Here is a 17,500-nt window from a genome sequence, read left to right on the forward strand (position 1 = left end):
CTCTTGCATTCATCACCTTCTTTAGCAGAGCGCCATTTTCCATTCTCTCAACATGGCCAAACCACCTCAACACATTCATATTCACTCTAGCAAACTACTGGTCATATAGAAATGAATATCTCCTACGTGTTGTAATAGGTGAAGATCATCTCAGTGCTCTGACAGTTATATCTACGAAATTAACAAAATCAGTTTCAAGTAATTTTGGTTTCTATTAAATTTTATAGTGGTTAAATTATGGTTTAAGGTTAGCCCTAAGCTGCAGGAAAAAAGTTTCCACTCAAGCAAGGTTGTAAGACAAAACGATCAAATACTCCCAACCACAAAGAATAGAATTTTGTGAATGGGAAATAAGTAAATAAAGATGTAACCTTGAATTCATTATTCAGTAGTTTAGAATAGTTCTGAAGATGGTTTACCTAGTGTAAATGAAATAGAGAGGTCAGTGAGAACTGCTACGATTGGACCTGTGAAGGAAAACGGAGATGAGAACAGTTAGGAGGAAAGGATTAAAATCCCTCGGCGATTGAAGAGTTATTCATTTGAAGAAACAGTGAGAAGCAGTTTGAAGAATTAATAAGCTTTAAGAATGGAAGAGATTGTTTTAGTTAACCCTTTTACCCCCAGTCTATTTGGAACTTTCCAACCCTTGACCCCCAGGGGTTATTTTTTTTCAAGCACATTTTGCAGTATATTTTTTTTTAAATTGCTCTAACAGCCTTAATTTTCGTCATAGAGCGGTCAGGTTGGTCTCATTCTCTTGGAAAATGCCTGAAGTTTCTCAAAAAATTATCAAAAATATGCAAAAAAAAAATATAAATAACAGTTTTTTGCAAGGACGTACCAGTATGTCCATGGGGGTAAAGGGATGAGTTTTGTGAAACGTACCAGTATGTCCTTTGGGGGTAAAAGGGTTAATCTCAGTTGTGGGCATGTTGAGCATTTAAACCCATTCAACAGAGGACCCAGGAAAAGTGCGCAACATCGGCAGAAGGAAGAGAGTAACGCTGGAACATCAGTAGAATGTCGGTCAATAAAGAGTTAAAAGTTGTTATTGGTGGAATAAGTCAGTCAACATGAAGACAGGCTTTTCCTAGAAGGATGTAAAATGCATGAACCTATATGGGGATATGACAATTTTACAGAACTCTTCTGCGTCAAGAATCTATAGAAGGGACAATTAATGGCCCATGATCAGTACTTGTAAACAGATGTATGTAGTCAAGAGGAAATGTGGTGAGACAATCAAGCAAATTGTAAAGGATTGGCAGATCACAAGTCCATGAACCTAGGGAACTCCCGCAGAAGAAAAACCTATGAAATAAGAGACAGGATTATCTAGTTCTAAACTAAATCAAATGGAGAGGGGATTATTTGGTTAATAACTAAAATAAAATGCTGTGGTGGAAATATCAAAGAAAGTGGAGGAAGGGAGGCTGAGATGGTATGGACACCTGATGAGGAGAGATGAGGACCACGTTGGGAGACATACTATGGAGATGGAGGTTCAGGGAAGAAGAAGAAGAGGGAGACCAAGAAAGAGATGGAGGGACTGTGTGAGAGGAGACTTACAGGAGAAAGGGATTGATGAGGCAGAAGCGCAGAATAGAAAAAGATGGAAACGGCGACCCCATATAAGAATGGGAACCAGCTGGGAAGAAGAAGAACTAAAATAAAATGTTGTTGACAAAGTAGGAAAGATGAGAGGAAACCCCTGATTTCTAACTTACGGTTCAAACGTTTCGATCGCCTCCGAACAACGTCAGGCGTACTCACCAAAATAGATTTGAATGGACTACACTCTCCAAACATCTAACAACAGTATCCTATATATTTGCAAATTAAATTTAGAAAGAAACAGCATTCGTGATCTTGCCAAAGTCGTGACGTCTGTCGTAAGATACAGGTATGATACAAAACCAATACTCACATTCATACTTTCACCGTCTTATTGTCTTATTACCTGTCAGCATTTGTAAATAAGGAAATGACAAAGAAGTAAAGTTGAATCGTTTTTTTTTATTACATTACTCGAGTATCACGTTTTAAAAAAGATGGTAATTTTCTATCACAAGATGAAAATTTTGCTTTGACAAACGACTTAGATTGTCATCTTTTCCCCATTTAAATAAAATATTGGATTTTTAAAATTAACATTTGTTCTCATACTTACGCGATATCCTTCATTCAAATAGTCTTTTATATTTTTGTTTCCACAAATAAAAAACTTTAAAAATGTCCCATTTTTTTTACAAATATATATTATAAAACAAAACTATACTCAAATAAAATCAACATAAATGACATCTCTTAAAATTACTAAGTACAGACTCGACCTGCATGAAAAATTCACATGGCAATCTCTTCGCTTGCTATCAGTCTTTGTAATTCATTACGAGAGAAATAAAAAGTCTGTTTCACTCGGTCCCTCGTAAAGACCTTCACTTGTAGCCCTGCTTGATCCAAGCCTTCTTCCAGTCTCCGTCATCCTCCAAGTGGACGGCGGGGTTCTCTTTTTTCTTGTCGACAGCGGCCTCGTTATTCAAGCCCAATATCCCTCCCTCTTCCTGTTCTTCCTCCTCCTCTTCCTCCTCCTCCTCCTCCTCCTCTTCGCTCACGTACATCTCCTCCAAGTCGAAATCCTCGTCTGGAGATGCCCCAAAACCCTTTGAGGCCACTGAGAGTTTCCTGAGGCCGCCGCTCACTTTCCGCCCGCACTGCTTTTTACCGCCGGACTTCTGCCAACGTTTTCGATACCCGTCGTTTCCGCAGTATTTCTTTTTATGTTTCGACAGGTAATTTGAGTATTTGAATTTCTTATGACACTGGTCGCACTGAAAGCACTTGTCCCGGCTGTGCACGATCATGTGCTCGTTCAGCCCCGACTTGAAAATGAAACGTTTGTTGCAGATCTCGCACTTGAACGGCTTGTCCCCGCTGTGGGACTTCCTGTGCGTGGAGAGAGTCGAGCTCTGGGTGAACGCCGCGTCGCACACCTCGCACACGTAGGGCTTCTCTCCGGTGTGAATCCGCTTGTGGTTCTTCATGCTCTGGCTCGTCGTGAACGTCTGGCCGCAGACGCCGCACGTGTAGGGTTTCTCGCCGGTGTGCTGGCGCATGTGCCCGGGAAGGTGCGAAGACCTCGAGAACGTCTTCCCACAGACGCCGCACATGTACGGCCTCTCGCCCGTGTGGACGCGTTTGTGCATCCGTAGGTTGGACCTCTGCGTGAACGTCATGCCGCACTCGTCGCAGTTGAAGGGACGCTCGCCCGTGTGGATTCGCATGTGGTCGCGGAGGTTCGCGTTGCAGGCGTACGTCTTGCCGCAGACGGAGCACGACACCCGCTCTCCGTGCGCGTGGCGCAGCCTCGAGGTTTTCTGCTGCGACGCCTTCGACACCGCGGCGCCGGAATTCTCGCTGCCGGCGTTAGGCGCGGATCTCGGAGGCTGGGAAACAGAGAGCTGAACGGACACGTGATGAGGCGTGCCGTAGGATGCCTGCACTTGCTGATTGATTTGGTGGGCCACATCCGCGCTCATCAGGTCCAGCTGCATCTTATTGCTCAACTCCCAATTGTACCAACCAACACTCGAACCACTGATGTGCTCCATCGCAACTTTTTGTAGGCTCTCAAGCTAAAGTGATAGATAATAATGCCATCTTTTTTTTCCACTTGATTTCTATATCACGGAATCTTTAATATACGCAAGTTAAAAACTCGTGTCCGCTGCCACCGACACATTTTCAAGCTACCTGAAGTCTAAAGGTGTCAAGGTTTGATTAGACATTGGATTAGACTGCGAATTTACACACTCGCACAACTGCACTAAACTCCGAGCTCAATCTCATTCACAGACGCGAGAAGAGCCTCGCCTCGATACGTAAGACCTGACTGATCTCTCGGGTGGGAAACAGCAAGACGACTTCTTCGTCCCCCCCAACAGACGGGAGACCCATCACATACCTCCTCCAATTATAAGACCCGATTCACCTTACCTGTAAAGACACTGAAAGTTAGCAACGATGCCATGGTATAATGGTTTGCATATAGAATTAAAAAGAAAAAAAAAAGGAGCCTAAAACAAAGACAAATACCAGAGACATTCTCGATAGTTGCTAATTTCAGTGTCTCCCCGGTAACATCGTTCAGGAAATATAATTGTTCAGCGTCTAAAAATTCACTCTCACCAAACTGCTGTACATGTTACGCTTAGGTCCTGAGTCACGCTGATTTAATACAGAAAGTCTTCAACTTATATTTCATTATGAACTTTTTGATACAATATCTGAGATTTACAATTTCAGTTCGATTTTTTTTTTTTAAATCGATTGTTTTTAAGTTGAGGAGCTTCTGTATCGTTCATATTCTGCAGCTAAGAATAAGATAAATCTAAAATGAACTTTATAAAAATATATTGAACACAATAAAGAGGTAAATTGATAAATATAAATATAAGTTTGTAAATAAAGATTTCATATTTCATAGCTACAAACCACTGCTTCAAAATTATCGGGACATTTTCCACAGATCAATTAGGGGAAAACTAGTAAACTGAATAAGAGAATTACTTCAGAAGCATAAAAAAAAATGAATGAAGTGGACTCCCTTCTCCACTGCAACTCAAGAATAACTTTGTTTGCTGCTGAAATTGAAGATATATTTCTGCGGCCAGATGCGGACGACGAGCCAGAGTATGGGAGAACCGCAATTTATCAATTGCTTTAGGTGGGGTGGAACCGTTTCTGTACAATGATGACAGCAAGAACGTCATTGAAAAAGCAATCAGGTGGTGAGGAACCTTTCCTGTACAATGACAGCAACAACGCGATCGACAAAGCAATCGAAAGAAGATGATTCGTATGACCGTCTATACTCAATAAAATGGGGACTTGAGTCATATCCAAACAGTTCAGGATAATACATTGATATTCTTTCATAAGTATTTTTGCTTATATAATGACATTGTTACATGCCAAGTCACCTAGGTACATCCATTTCTGCAATACATACATACATATACTAAGGCACTTCCCCCAATTTTGGGGGGTAGCCGACATCTACAAATGAAACAAAAACAAAAAAGGGGACCTCTACTCTCTACGTTCCTCCCAGCCTAACAAGGGACTCAACCAAGTTCAGCTGGTACTACTAGGGTGCCACAGCCCACCCTCCCCCATTATCCACCACAGATGAAGCTTCATAACGCTGAGTCCCCTACTGCTGCTACCTCCACGGTCATCTAAGGCATCGGAGGAAGCAGCAGGGCCTACCGGAACTGCGTCACAATCGCTCGCCATTCATTGACCTATTTCTAGCACGCTCTCTTGCCTCTCTCACATCTATCCTCCTATCATCCAGAGCTTCCTTCACTCCATCCATCCACCCAAACCTTGGCCTTCCTCTTGTACTTGTACTTGCAATAATATTTTTAAATAATAGAGGCTTCTATGCAAAAATGCAATGAGGAACAGTGAGAAGAAAAATCCCCTACATTTTTTTTATGTCGGCTACCTCCCAAAATTGGGGGAGGTGCTATAGTAGATATTATAGATAGAATTACAAAAACTATTCCTCTTCCTTAGAAATAAACAAATACAGTCATGACACTGATTTGAAAAGTTAAGGGATGAAAAGTTCTTCAGGAACAAAACACGAAAGAGAGAGAGAATAAGTAAGAAGGAACTTTCCCCACGAGTGGAAAGGTCCGCTACGCCAACAAGCCTTTCCTCTCTATCCAAGATCGAGATAAGTCCACGAGGTATGCATTCCGTACGAATACACGAAAGAGCATACATGAAAGATTAAAGATAATGGAAACTTGGAGCATTTTTCCTTTCCAACGAAGACGAAGGCAAGACTCGGTTATGAAGTAGACTGCACTTTCTCCCGTTTATATTGTAATCCTAACAATGAATGTGTCTTTATCATTATAATTCTCACTAACTTTCACTTATTATTACCTCCGCCAACCAAGTTGAAAGGAGGTTATGTTTTATCCTCTGTTTGTATATTTGTTTGTGTGTGTGAACAGCTTCCTGGCCACAATTTTAATCGTAGAGTAATGAAACTTGCAGGGATTAACTGTTATGTAAAAAAAAACTTTATTAAAAATTTTGAAGGTCAGGGTCAAGATCAGGGTCAAGCAAAATGTCCAATTATGCAATTGGCCATAAGTTTGGACATCGTTGTCACAGAGACTTCAAACTTGGTTTATACTTGCGTATGAAAATCCACGTCAATTAATACATGTTAAGGTCAAAGGTCAAGGTCGAGCAAAAGGTCGGGAAATAAGCTGCCACAGCGGAGGTCTGCGCTTTACTGAGTACCCCTCTAGTTATTATTAGTATTAGTAGGTCATCTACAAACCTACTTGTCATAGGGCTCCAACAGGGATAGGATTCAATTAGAATAATTTCTGATGATATGCAACGAAGAACTAGATAATTCTATCCGTATATAATTGTAAATAAAAGGAAATGATTTTGGGAAATACACTGCTCAAAGCAGTTTCTCTGTTGGAGCCTTTGGGCTTATAGCTCCCTGCTTTTCCATCTAGGGTTGTAGCTTAGCTATTAACCCTTTTACCCCAAAAGGACGTACTGGTACGTTTCACAAAACTCATCCCTTTACCCCCATGGACGTACCGGTACGTCCTTGCAAAAAACTGCTATTTACATTTTTTTTTTTCATATTTTTGATAATTTTTTGAGAAACTTCAGGCATTTTCCAAGAGAATGAGACCAACCTGACCTCTCTATGACCAAAATTAAGGCTGTTGGAGCAATTTAAAAAAAAATAGACTGCAAAATGTGCTGGAAAAAAAATAACCCCTGGGGGTTAAGGGTTGGAAAGTTCCAAATAGCCTGGGGGTAAAAGGGTTAATAATAATAATAATAATAATAATAATAATATTAATAATAATAATAATAATCATAGGATTCAGATCTGTTTGTAACAAATACCGAGTTCAAAATCAAAATAATTGCAAAAGTCTACTGAATCCCCAGATTCAATTTAAAACAAGTATCAAGATAACTAATTCTTAAGTGAATTTTCTCAAGTTTACAACTGCATTTTTTACTTAAATTATCTTAAAGGCTATGACAAATGTTACTATCATTATTGTTACTAGCTAAGCTACAACCCTAGTTGGAAAAGTAGGATGTTATAAGCCCTAAGAGGACTCCAACCGGGAAAAGTGTGCGTCCAAGTGCACCCTCAAGTAAGAGAACTCTAACCCAAGGCTGTGGAAGACCATGGTACAGAGACTTTGGCACTACGCAAGAATAGAGAACAATGGTTTGATTCTAGTGTTGTCCTAATAAGGAAAAATAGCCCAGTGAGGCAAGGAAATAAGGAAATAAACTATATTAGAAGTAACGTATAAATATATAAACTATAAAGAGAATCATGTCAGCTTGTTCAACCTAATTAATGGACAGCAAAGCGAAAGGGAGTAAATATGGACATATTGCGAAATGCTGTGCCGAATTTAACCCTCCGGTGATCCAATAACATCGTGTAACTGCAAATACTACATAGAAAATCTATTCATCTTTCTATTGCAATTTTCAATTTCTATCTCTACTCCTTTCTCAGTTACGTTACGAAACGTCAACGTAAGTCGACAAGTCGTGTTACTCCCTGGCCAAAAGTCACAAGCCTGTCAGCGATTTTCTCGCTGCCGGGATCACCGGAGGGTTAAGAGCAACCGAGTTCAACCGAGCTCTACCTACTTTCGATGGCAAGTCTGTCCACCCATAAGATACGCCGACACGAGCGGGAAGATCGAGCGGGGCCTTCCTCGGATGCGTCTCGAATTGTGCGCTACCTGGAAAGAGATCGATGATCAGAAATCCCGTCTCGAGGCTGCGACACTTTCCGACGACAAAAAAGCAAAGAAAATACAAATTCTCAAGTTATTTTGCTGTTCATCTTCCTACAGCAACTCCAAAATTAACTGCCTGGCATTTTATAGAATTTACATAATACAGTACACTACTGTATACTATAATATTACTCATAAATATATTGTATCCTTGTCTCACAAAATTATGAAATAGCCCTTCCCTAAAATAAATGCATAACATATTTTCAGAATCACATTTTTAAACATTAAGAGATGTTATCTGAGCAAAGATGAGGCATTAATTTGAGTCATGTGGAAGCATTTTAAACTTTAATAGATGCTGTCTGAGTAAAGATCTGGCAGTAATTTTAGTCTTCTTGAAGCGTTTTGAAGAAAAGTGATAAGATTTAATATCTTGCTTTAATATTGTCAAAGAAATAAATATTATTCATCATAGAAATCTTTATAAAGTCATCTACTATGATTAGAATTTTTCATTTTGCTGAAAATCTTTATTAGTTCAATGGTCAAGTACGTATCATTCGGGAGTTTGGCTCAAAATCTATGCATAAAATTGGGTTATAATCCTAATGTCCTGAGGATAAAAAATATGTAAGATGGAGAATTATTATTATTATTATTATTATAATTACTAAGCTACAACCCTAGTTGGAAAAGCAGGAAAATTAGCTCAGTGGGGAAAGGAAATTAGGTACTCAAGTCATTTGCAATGTGGTGTTCTACATTTTATAAATTTCAGTAACTTTCCATGACTCTGTAACTTTTTATATTATACCCAAATAGTCACTTCTTACTTATAAGATACCATTATTAACCAATACTGCAGTCTACCGACACATTCCTTTTCATTCAGGAAATAACGTCTACTATTATTCTGACAGCCCCTTTTTGATACCGACTTCCTCTCTTATTATGACAGCATTTTTTTTATACTGATGTACACTCTCATCTTGATAGTCCTTTTCAATACTGACATCAACTCTTGTTCTCACAGCCCCTTTCTGTACTGATGTCCACTCCTGTATAACAGCCCTTCTCAATACTGACGTCTATACTGACAACCATTTTCAATACTGTCTTCAAGGTCCTATATGTTTCATCGTCATCATCTCCTCCTACATTTATTGACGGTATATCTTAACAATCCATGTTTGCCAACTGTTATATAAGCGGATGAGCAACCCGGTGGAGTAACGAGAACTTTGGGTGTGGAGGAAATGCCCCCATAAATCTCGATGAAGTCACTGGCAGCAGGGTGACGGATTGGGTTTAAGGATATGGACATACTGTCTCTTTGGTTTTTACTCCTGATGCCTGGCCGATGATCTTTCTGGAATTAGTATGGACCGGCAGGGGTCACTTGCCTTAGTTAGATAGGCACTGCGCATCACAAGGAACTGGCTATCCTTTCATGAATCCAGCCAATGAATCCTGTATGTTTATGTCAAAATAAAATACTGTACAGTACATTTAATGCTATTTTGTTTAAACTATTCCATGGATTTTGAACATAAGACTTGGCACTGGACCCTGGGAGAACATTCAGCTTCCATGTTCAACTGGAGTAAAACCCTTTAGTTGAAGTATGAAGTAAAAGCTTAGAGGCTGGAGGGCAAGACGGAAGAATGGAAGCAAGGAACGAAAGTACAACTGATGGCTAGAAAGTGGGCAACACTATTGACGGAAAGGACGCTGCAAAGACCTTAGAGTAATGATTACAGGAATACAGTGCCTATATCCTGTACATTTATTGCCAAAATCAACTCAAATGTAGCATCCAATTGACTGCACTGTACCTTCATGATAGTATTTCATCAGTATCTTCATTACTCTTATTTGGATATGATGGTCCATCCTAATTGCTATATAGAAAATTTATTCTTCTTTCCAATGCATTTTTCAGTTTCTTCCTATCTTTGTTCCTTTGTTATTTATGCTACGTTTCTTCCTATCTTTGTTCCTTTGTTATTTATGCTACAAAACGTCAATGAAGTAGGTTGAAACGTGACGTCATTGCTCCCCCGTAAGAGTTTGCAAGTCACGAGCCTGACTGCAATTTTCTCACTACAGGTTTCACCCGAGGCTTAACGCAGTGGACAATGATATCAGCTCATAATCTTCTGAGGGGGTGTTGAAAAGTTCCTGGCTTTAAGGGTATTGCGAAAGGTTAGAGCTGTTACTTTTACAGGGGAGGTAAGACAAGCGTTTAGGAAAAGCAGAAAAGCATCTCTACATCTGCATCTGTCTCGTACACAGCTTGACTTCGTTGTAGGAAACTTAAACCAGCACATGAAACTATACGGAAAATACGCGACTTTGGCTTCGAACTGGTAGACCACCCGCCTTACTCCCCAGACCTGCCTTGCTCCGACTATCACCTCTTTCTACAAGTGAAGAAACATCTCAAGGGAACGAAATTTCACTCCAATTCGGAAGTGCTGCAGTGTCCTGCAAAATGAGCTCGACCCATAAGAGACAGATACAGAAATAGATGCTTCTTTGCCTATATTCTCCTGAATAGTTGTCCTACCTACCCAGTAAAAGTAACAGCTCTACCCTTTCACAAAACCTTAAAAGGCAGGAACTTTTCAGCAACCCCTCGTAAGATATAACATCACCAACTCGAAGAGATTTAATTCATAATCTTCGTACCTTGTGATATAAAACTCTTCCTATTTGCATGGTACTGCTTCTGTGATCACTAAATTACACTGTCTGTTGTGGACTTACCAGCCTCTCTGCTGGCAACTTCTTTCCGACAATCTTATTCCACTAAGCTGTTTGCACTGCAAGGCATCCTATATCTACTGGATGTTATCATTGCATTTCAATATGTCTCCTGATTCTATCTCATCCTTCTTAATGTAATCAGGCCGGTTAGTCCGTGAACGGCTGGTACGACAATTGCGCCAAAGACTAGTTTGTTACTCCAACCAGTTCTGGATCTTTGTCCCTCTCCATATTAAAAAAAATCACTGACAAGATAACTTACAAAAGCCAGTTTTTGACCAGGCACAACCTAGGAAGGGTCCAGCTTGTATTAGTTAGCCCTTCATTCCAGATAGTTTACAAAAAGTATATAAAAAGTGAGGCATTCATTTTTGAAAGTCTCTGAAATTCTGGTAGTGAAGTGTCTTTGAATTCAAATAAAATTTATATAAGTGGAGCGTCTTTGAACTCATATAAGTGTGAGGTCTTTGAATTTCGATAAGTGGAGCGTCTATGAATTTCTATAAGTTTAAGGTCTCGGAATTTCTGTAAGTAGAGAGACCACTAATTCCTATAAGTAGAGGGTCTTTGAGGGTCTTATAATTCATATAAGTGGAGGGCCTCTAAATTCCTGAATGTGAAGGGTCCATTAATTTCTATAAGAGGCTCTTTTAATTTCTGGAAGTGAAGTCTCTCTGAAATTCAATAAGTAGAGGGTCTGAATTTCTATAAGTTTCAAGTTTCAACAAAGACTTTTGGCATCAGCCTTCATAGCTATGAAACTCCTTCAGTGTAATCCGGATAAAATATTTCCACTACGAATCCTCCTAAGTCTGCATTGCGACCTGGTCAACTTGAACTAATTCATAAGTAGGATCTTTCAACTCATAATAACTTGAAACTATCAACCCTTTAGTTTTCACCTTCCGTAGATGAGTCTCTTTGGATTATTGCTGAATCATTAGCAGCCGTTGTCTGGCCCTCCCTGGTCCTAGCTTGATAAAAAGGCATCCTCTTCCACCAAACCTCTTCTCTCCATATCATCCCTCACCTTATCCCACCATCTGATTCTCTGCCTCCCTCTCAATCTTCTCCTCCTAACAGGTTCCTCCCAAGCTCTCCTCACTCCCTCCCCACCATCCATTCTCAACACATGTCCACACCATCTCAATCCACTGTAAAATATCACCATCTACTGTTAACCCTTTTACCCCCAGGCTCTTTGGAACTTTCCAACCCTTAACCCCCAGGCGTCTTTTTTTTTTAAGCACATTTTGCAATATAAAATTTTTAAATTGCTCTAACAGCCTTAATTTTCGTCATAGAGAGGTCAGGTTGGTCTCATTCTCTTGGAAAAGGCCCAAAGTTTCTCATAAAGTTATCAAAAATATGCAAAAAAAAATGTAAATAGCAGTATTTAGCAAGGACGTACCAGTACGTCCATGGGGGTAAAGGGATGAGTTTTGTGAAACGTATAGAGTCCCACCTATAGTCAAATATTTTTAGTGATGCAGATTTGCACGGACTCGCAGGGGTGCCCTTTTAGCTCGGAAAAGTTTCCTGATTGCTGATTGGTTGGACAGATCATTGCAACTAATCAGAGAGCAGGAAACTTTTCCGAGCTAAAAGGGCACCCCTGCGAGTCCGTGCAAATATGCCCCATTAAAAAAAATTGAGTATAGCGAAGGTCGTGAAGGTCCTTCACGCCTTGATTAGTCCGTTCTGGATAACGACTTCACCGTTACAGATACTGTATGTAAATATGTAAAGCAAGAGAGAGTGACTTGTGAGAAAATACAGTATATTGTATATCCTACAACTAGATTACCGAGCGTATGATGCAAGCTTTGCATATAGAAAGGACAACACGATGCAGTCGCGAGCCAAAGACGACCCGATCTACAAAGAGGATATGCGACCAAATCTAAAGGCTTCTGAGATAACTTATTTTGGATGTACATTCTGTTATCAAGATTTTTCTATCTAAGAGGACCAAGATGTATATTTCATAAAATGGTTCCTCCATTATTATTATTATTACTAGCACAGTTACAACCTTAGTTGGAAAAGCAAGATGCTATAAGCCCAAGGGCTCAAAAAGGGTAAAATATCCTAGAGGGAGAAGGAAATAAGTAAACTATATAAAAGAAGTAAAGAATAATTAATATAAAATACAGTGGTCAGTAACAATGTTAAAATAGATCTGTCGTATATAAACTATCAACGCAAACTATTATCTGCCTGTTCAACATCAGAACAATCGTTGCAAGATTGAACTTATGGAGTTCCATCGAGTCAAACTCCCAATTGGGAAGATCATTTCACAATTAGTTGTACTTATTTCTAAAAGCAACACAGGACTGAGCATTCCTCTTGCCAAAATTTAAATAAAATCTAGAAACAAACCTATTGACATAAACACATTTCAATGACTAAATATTTTTCTATCTTTCAGCTTAACAATACAGTATCAATCACAGGGAACCCTTATCTTTTTAGTTTTTCAAAAAATGCATAAACTTTAGCTTATAAGTAAACATTGCTAATATTTCCCACACTTTGATACACCAAGGTGTATCTTTACATTGAGGTTAACCCCTACAAGAGACCACTGGTTATCTGTATGCATTTTTATCATTACGTGGTCATCACGAGAAACTTTCCTCCCGTAACAAGAAAGGTCAGAGCCTTCTGAACTAATAGAATTTATTAAAGGAGGATGACTTAGCCAGCTGGAAGTTTCCATATACTGGTATTATAATCTTGTCTTATAAAACAAGAAAGGTACCAAACACCTGAAAGAATAAGCTACGAGTTCTCAGTGACCGTAACAAATACTTCTTTCTCCCAAATCTCAATTCTGAAAGTCCGTCTCCCACTTTCTTCTCGTGACGTCAAACTGCGTCCTCCGGAAAAGAACCTGCTATAAAGTATATCCTGTCTAACCACTGGGATCTGTCATCCCGCGAAGCATTAAATTTCAATCTCGCTCTAACGTTCAACCCACATTAACCCTTTTACCCCCAGGCTATTTGGAACTTTCCAACCCTTAACCCCCAGGGGGTTATTTTTTTTAAAGCACATTTTGCAATATATATTTTTTAAATTGCTCTAACAGCCTTAATTTTTGTCATAGAGAGGTCAGGTTGGTCTCATTCTCTTGGAAAATGCCTAAAGTTTCTAAAAAAAATTATCGAAAATATGCAAAAAAAAATTTAAATAGCAGTTTTTTGCAAGTACGTACCGGTACGTCCATGGAGATAAAGGGATGAGTTTTGTGAAACGTACCAATACGTCCTTTGGGGGTAAAAGGGTTAAAGAGATGGCATACCTTGCAAAGGGCCCCTCGGATAAGCAAGATGTCTGACTGGACCCTTCAGTTGACAAAAAGTGTTTCAGTTTCAGGGAAATAAAAACTCTATTTACGCAGTTGTACTTGTGAGCCCATATTTTCTTAATTTATTATAAATTCCTTTACATTTTTTCTTCTGAGAAGGTTAATAAGATATCAATCGGATTAAAAGAGAAACTTGACAAAAATGGAATCGATGTATTTGGCACGTAAGGTAAGGTTCATCTGCTGATGAAGAACCGAGAAAACAATAATTGAAAAACATTCGTCTAGTCGCTGAACTAGAAATTGCCTATTCAAACAGTGAAGTAAAATTGAAAAGGTTTAATAAAAAAATTAATATCCATTCAACAAATGGCAAAACTCTCATCATCTTATTGTCCTTTCTAAATTATAAATCTATCAATATATCCAGGATTCCCAAAAATATAGTTTTCCTCTATAATGTTTCCCATAAAAATTCACACCTTACTTAGTAAATCATGTATAAAAATATCTTTGAAACTTTTAACACCTACTCTAGAGAAAATATATTTTGTACATTTGCACAACACTAGTATCAAAAGTCCCTATGTTTCTTGAGCATCAACTTGAAAGCACTTTATGATTGGTTCATGGAACACCATGGACCTTCTAAGACACTTTTTGCCTTCTCGTCCAACGCTTGGGAGGCTGAAAACTGCAGGTTCTCGTCCGGCCTGTACTCTGACGAGTCCAGGAATTCGTCCCGCAGACCGCAGACCTGGTCCGCAGTGTAGGCGGAGTGGGTTACCGTTTGGCACTGGTCGTCGGCGAGTTTTATGTTGCTCAGACTGTCGCTACAGCCGTCATCCGAGTAGTGTAGCTCGAGGGGATCTTGATTCTCCTGTGACCTGCAGTCCTGGAATTGGACAGGTTCCATCCCATTATTCAAACTGTCTAAATTGCTGCCTAAGGCTTCAACTTCCTCGGTCTTAACTTCCGACTCTTCTAACTTCGTCAAAGGAAAGGCACCGTTCTCGTCGACTCGGTCCTCCCCCTCGTCCGCCTCGTCGTTGAACTCGGCCGTCCTAAGCCTGTGAGAACGTCTCAGTCTCTTAATGAGAAGTCGCTTTGAAAATTTAGTAGCAGGTTTCACTTGCGTCTCGGAATTTTCCCCCTCCTTCTGGACCTTCTTGGAAACCTTCATCCTCCTCGGGGTAAGGTACACCTTGTTCCTGTTGCCGTTGTTGCCGCAGTACTTTTGCTTGTGCTTGGAAAGGTAGGAGGATGTCTTGAACGCCTTGCCGCACTTCTCGCAATTGAAGGGCTTCTCCCCGGTGTGGACGCGTTCGTGCGTCTGCAATCCGGACCTCGAGATGAAGGCCTTGCCGCACTCCCTGCACTGGTACTTCCGTTCTCCCGTGTGGATCTTCTTGTGCGTGGCCAAGCAGGAGCTCTGGCCGAAGGTGGCGCCGCACACTTCGCACACGAAGGGGCGTTCCCCCGTGTGGGTTCTCATGTGGTTCTTCATGATCTGGTTGCTGGCAAAGGAGCGATTGCAGTGGGGGCAGATGAAAGGCCGTTCGCCCGTGTGGGTGCGCATGTGACCGGGCAGGTGAGAGGACCTGGAGAACGTCTGCCCGCAGATGCCGCACATGTAGGGGCGCTCGCCCGTGTGGACTCGCTTGTGCGCCCTTAGGTTGGAGCTCTGGGTGAAGGAAGCTCCGCACTCCTCGCACACGAAAGGCCTCTCGCCAGAGTGAATCCTCAAGTGGTTCCTCAAGTTGGCAGCGCAGGCGAAGGTCGACCCACACTCCTGGCAGGCTATCTTTTCGCCGAACGCCGTCCGGACTCTGTTCGCCGCCTTCGTTTCCGTCAGGGGGAGAATTACGGGTTCCGGGTGGGGCAAATGGACCATCTCCATGCTTGTATTTTGGCCATCCTGCACGTAATGCATTCCGTTGGTTAAGGTCCCCTGGGGGTCGGCGGCGTACACTTGGGACGCTATCTGCCTTCCGACATCTAATCCTCCCAGCTCCATTGGGGGAAGCTGGATGGATCCTGCCAACATCTCCCCAAAAGAATTATAATTGAAGCAAATGACCCCCGAGGGAGGGGCTAAGTGGTCCATGGTGGTCTCAGCCTTGGGAAACTAAAACAACCTGACCTCTGACCTCTGACCTCTACTTCAAAATCAGCATCGTCTCGCCGTGACTTGTGTTACGTGGCACCTGTAATTATACACTCAGAATTAGCACCCAATTGACTCACTTGAACTCTTTTATTTTAAAATTAAGGCAACTTAAATAAGAGCAAAATTTTCACTTAAAATTCACATTACTTTTTCAGAGTACTTTACAGTCTGCAAATACGTTCCCAAGTCCCTCTCTCTTACATTTAGAGTTGTTAAACCTTTAGAAATATCAATTAATCACGATGGTTTCATACAAATGGGTGCCATGTAAACCTAAGTCACTTTGGACACGATGCAGTTTCTACAGCGAACCTACTTCGGGCGTTGCTAGTTACGACAACACTCGTATTTCTACACATTAGAGTACATACACACAGGGCTACGAGTATTTACGTGATCTTGAAGTAAAACAGGAACTATGTACAGAAATGGTCTTCAGGTCAATTTACTTATTTTCAATACACATTAGTTCTTTCTCAACTCACAAAGGACAACACAGACTTGTATGTATGAAAATATGACACTGAACTACTAGAAGATGGCTTAACTATTTTCACCTGAGACACACTGCAAATAATCAGATTTTAATTTTCCCACATTGAGAGAAGATGTACAAAATATTTTCACTTTATTAACAATACAATCTAAGTCACTCTAATTACGTGATGGAAAAACACGACATAATTTCTACAATTCTTTTCATTAATCAATAAAGTTTAAAATATACAATACCACTTATATCTTTTAATAAGAGACCCGTTTCAATAAAAACAGGTGTTGAACCACTGCTCCACCGCTAAACTAACGCGAACTGAAGGTATTACACACCGTGCGTTCTTTACGAAAGATCTGATCGAATAAACCAGTCGCGACTATTATTAATCTGACGTGTACGTCGTTGACAAAGAGGTAATCTATAAATTGTATAATGGTGGATCCAAGAGAGGCCAAAGGAAAAAAAAAAATAAAAGTCAGAGAAAAACAGGTGGGACGACAGGTAGAAGCTTTGTAATTAGTACAATTCACAGGTTGGTGCGTAGGGCACACTGTAAGTGGTACCCCAATACAAGGCAGTACAATACGTATACACACACACACATATATAAAATTCCTATAATAACAATTTAGGAAGAAAATACAATAAAATACAATGCTTTAAGAATTGCTCGGCAAATGAGAGGGGCGACATTAACTTTAGCTAGACAGGCCGAGAATAAAATAGTCACCCATGAAGAAAACGGGTTAATTACTCTATAGAAAATGTATTTCTCTATTAAACGAGGAATTTACACTTACAAAAACCCAACGATTTCTCAACATCTAAATTTTCCACAGAAATAAAAATTCCTGGGAAAACGGACCCACGTTTTCAGTTCTGTCGATGCAAAGAAAATGCGTTGCTTAGCCTAA

The 17,500-nt window shown here is 40.3% G+C and overlaps 1 protein-coding gene across 2 annotated transcripts in view; it reads right to left on the reverse strand.

Annotated features, from left to right (window-relative positions):
• Window positions 1-1,983: 1,983 nt before the first annotated feature.
• LOC137618775 (zinc finger protein 679-like) overlaps window positions 1,984-17,500 on the reverse strand; it is a 19,576-nt gene continuing 4,059 nt past the window's right edge. Inside the window, exons 3-4 of one of the 2 annotated variants that reach the window (XM_068348965.1) lie at window positions 7,741-7,835; window positions 1,984-3,999 (exon numbers count right to left, since the gene is read on the reverse strand). In XM_068348965.1, the coding sequence (XP_068205066.1) occupies window positions 2,442-3,614 (1,173 nt within the window). In that variant the 5' untranslated portion in view covers window positions 3,615-3,999; window positions 7,741-7,835 and the 3' untranslated portion in view covers window positions 1,984-2,441. Of the gene's footprint in view, window positions 4,000-7,740; window positions 7,836-14,004; window positions 16,128-17,500 lie in introns of those variants that run through there. The other variant, XM_068348963.1, reaches the window with a different exon arrangement.

Source organism: Palaemon carinicauda, chromosome 25 (genome assembly GCF_036898095.1).
Source record: "Palaemon carinicauda isolate YSFRI2023 chromosome 25, ASM3689809v2, whole genome shotgun sequence".
Lineage (NCBI taxonomy): Eukaryota > Metazoa > Arthropoda > Malacostraca > Decapoda > Palaemonidae > Palaemon > Palaemon carinicauda.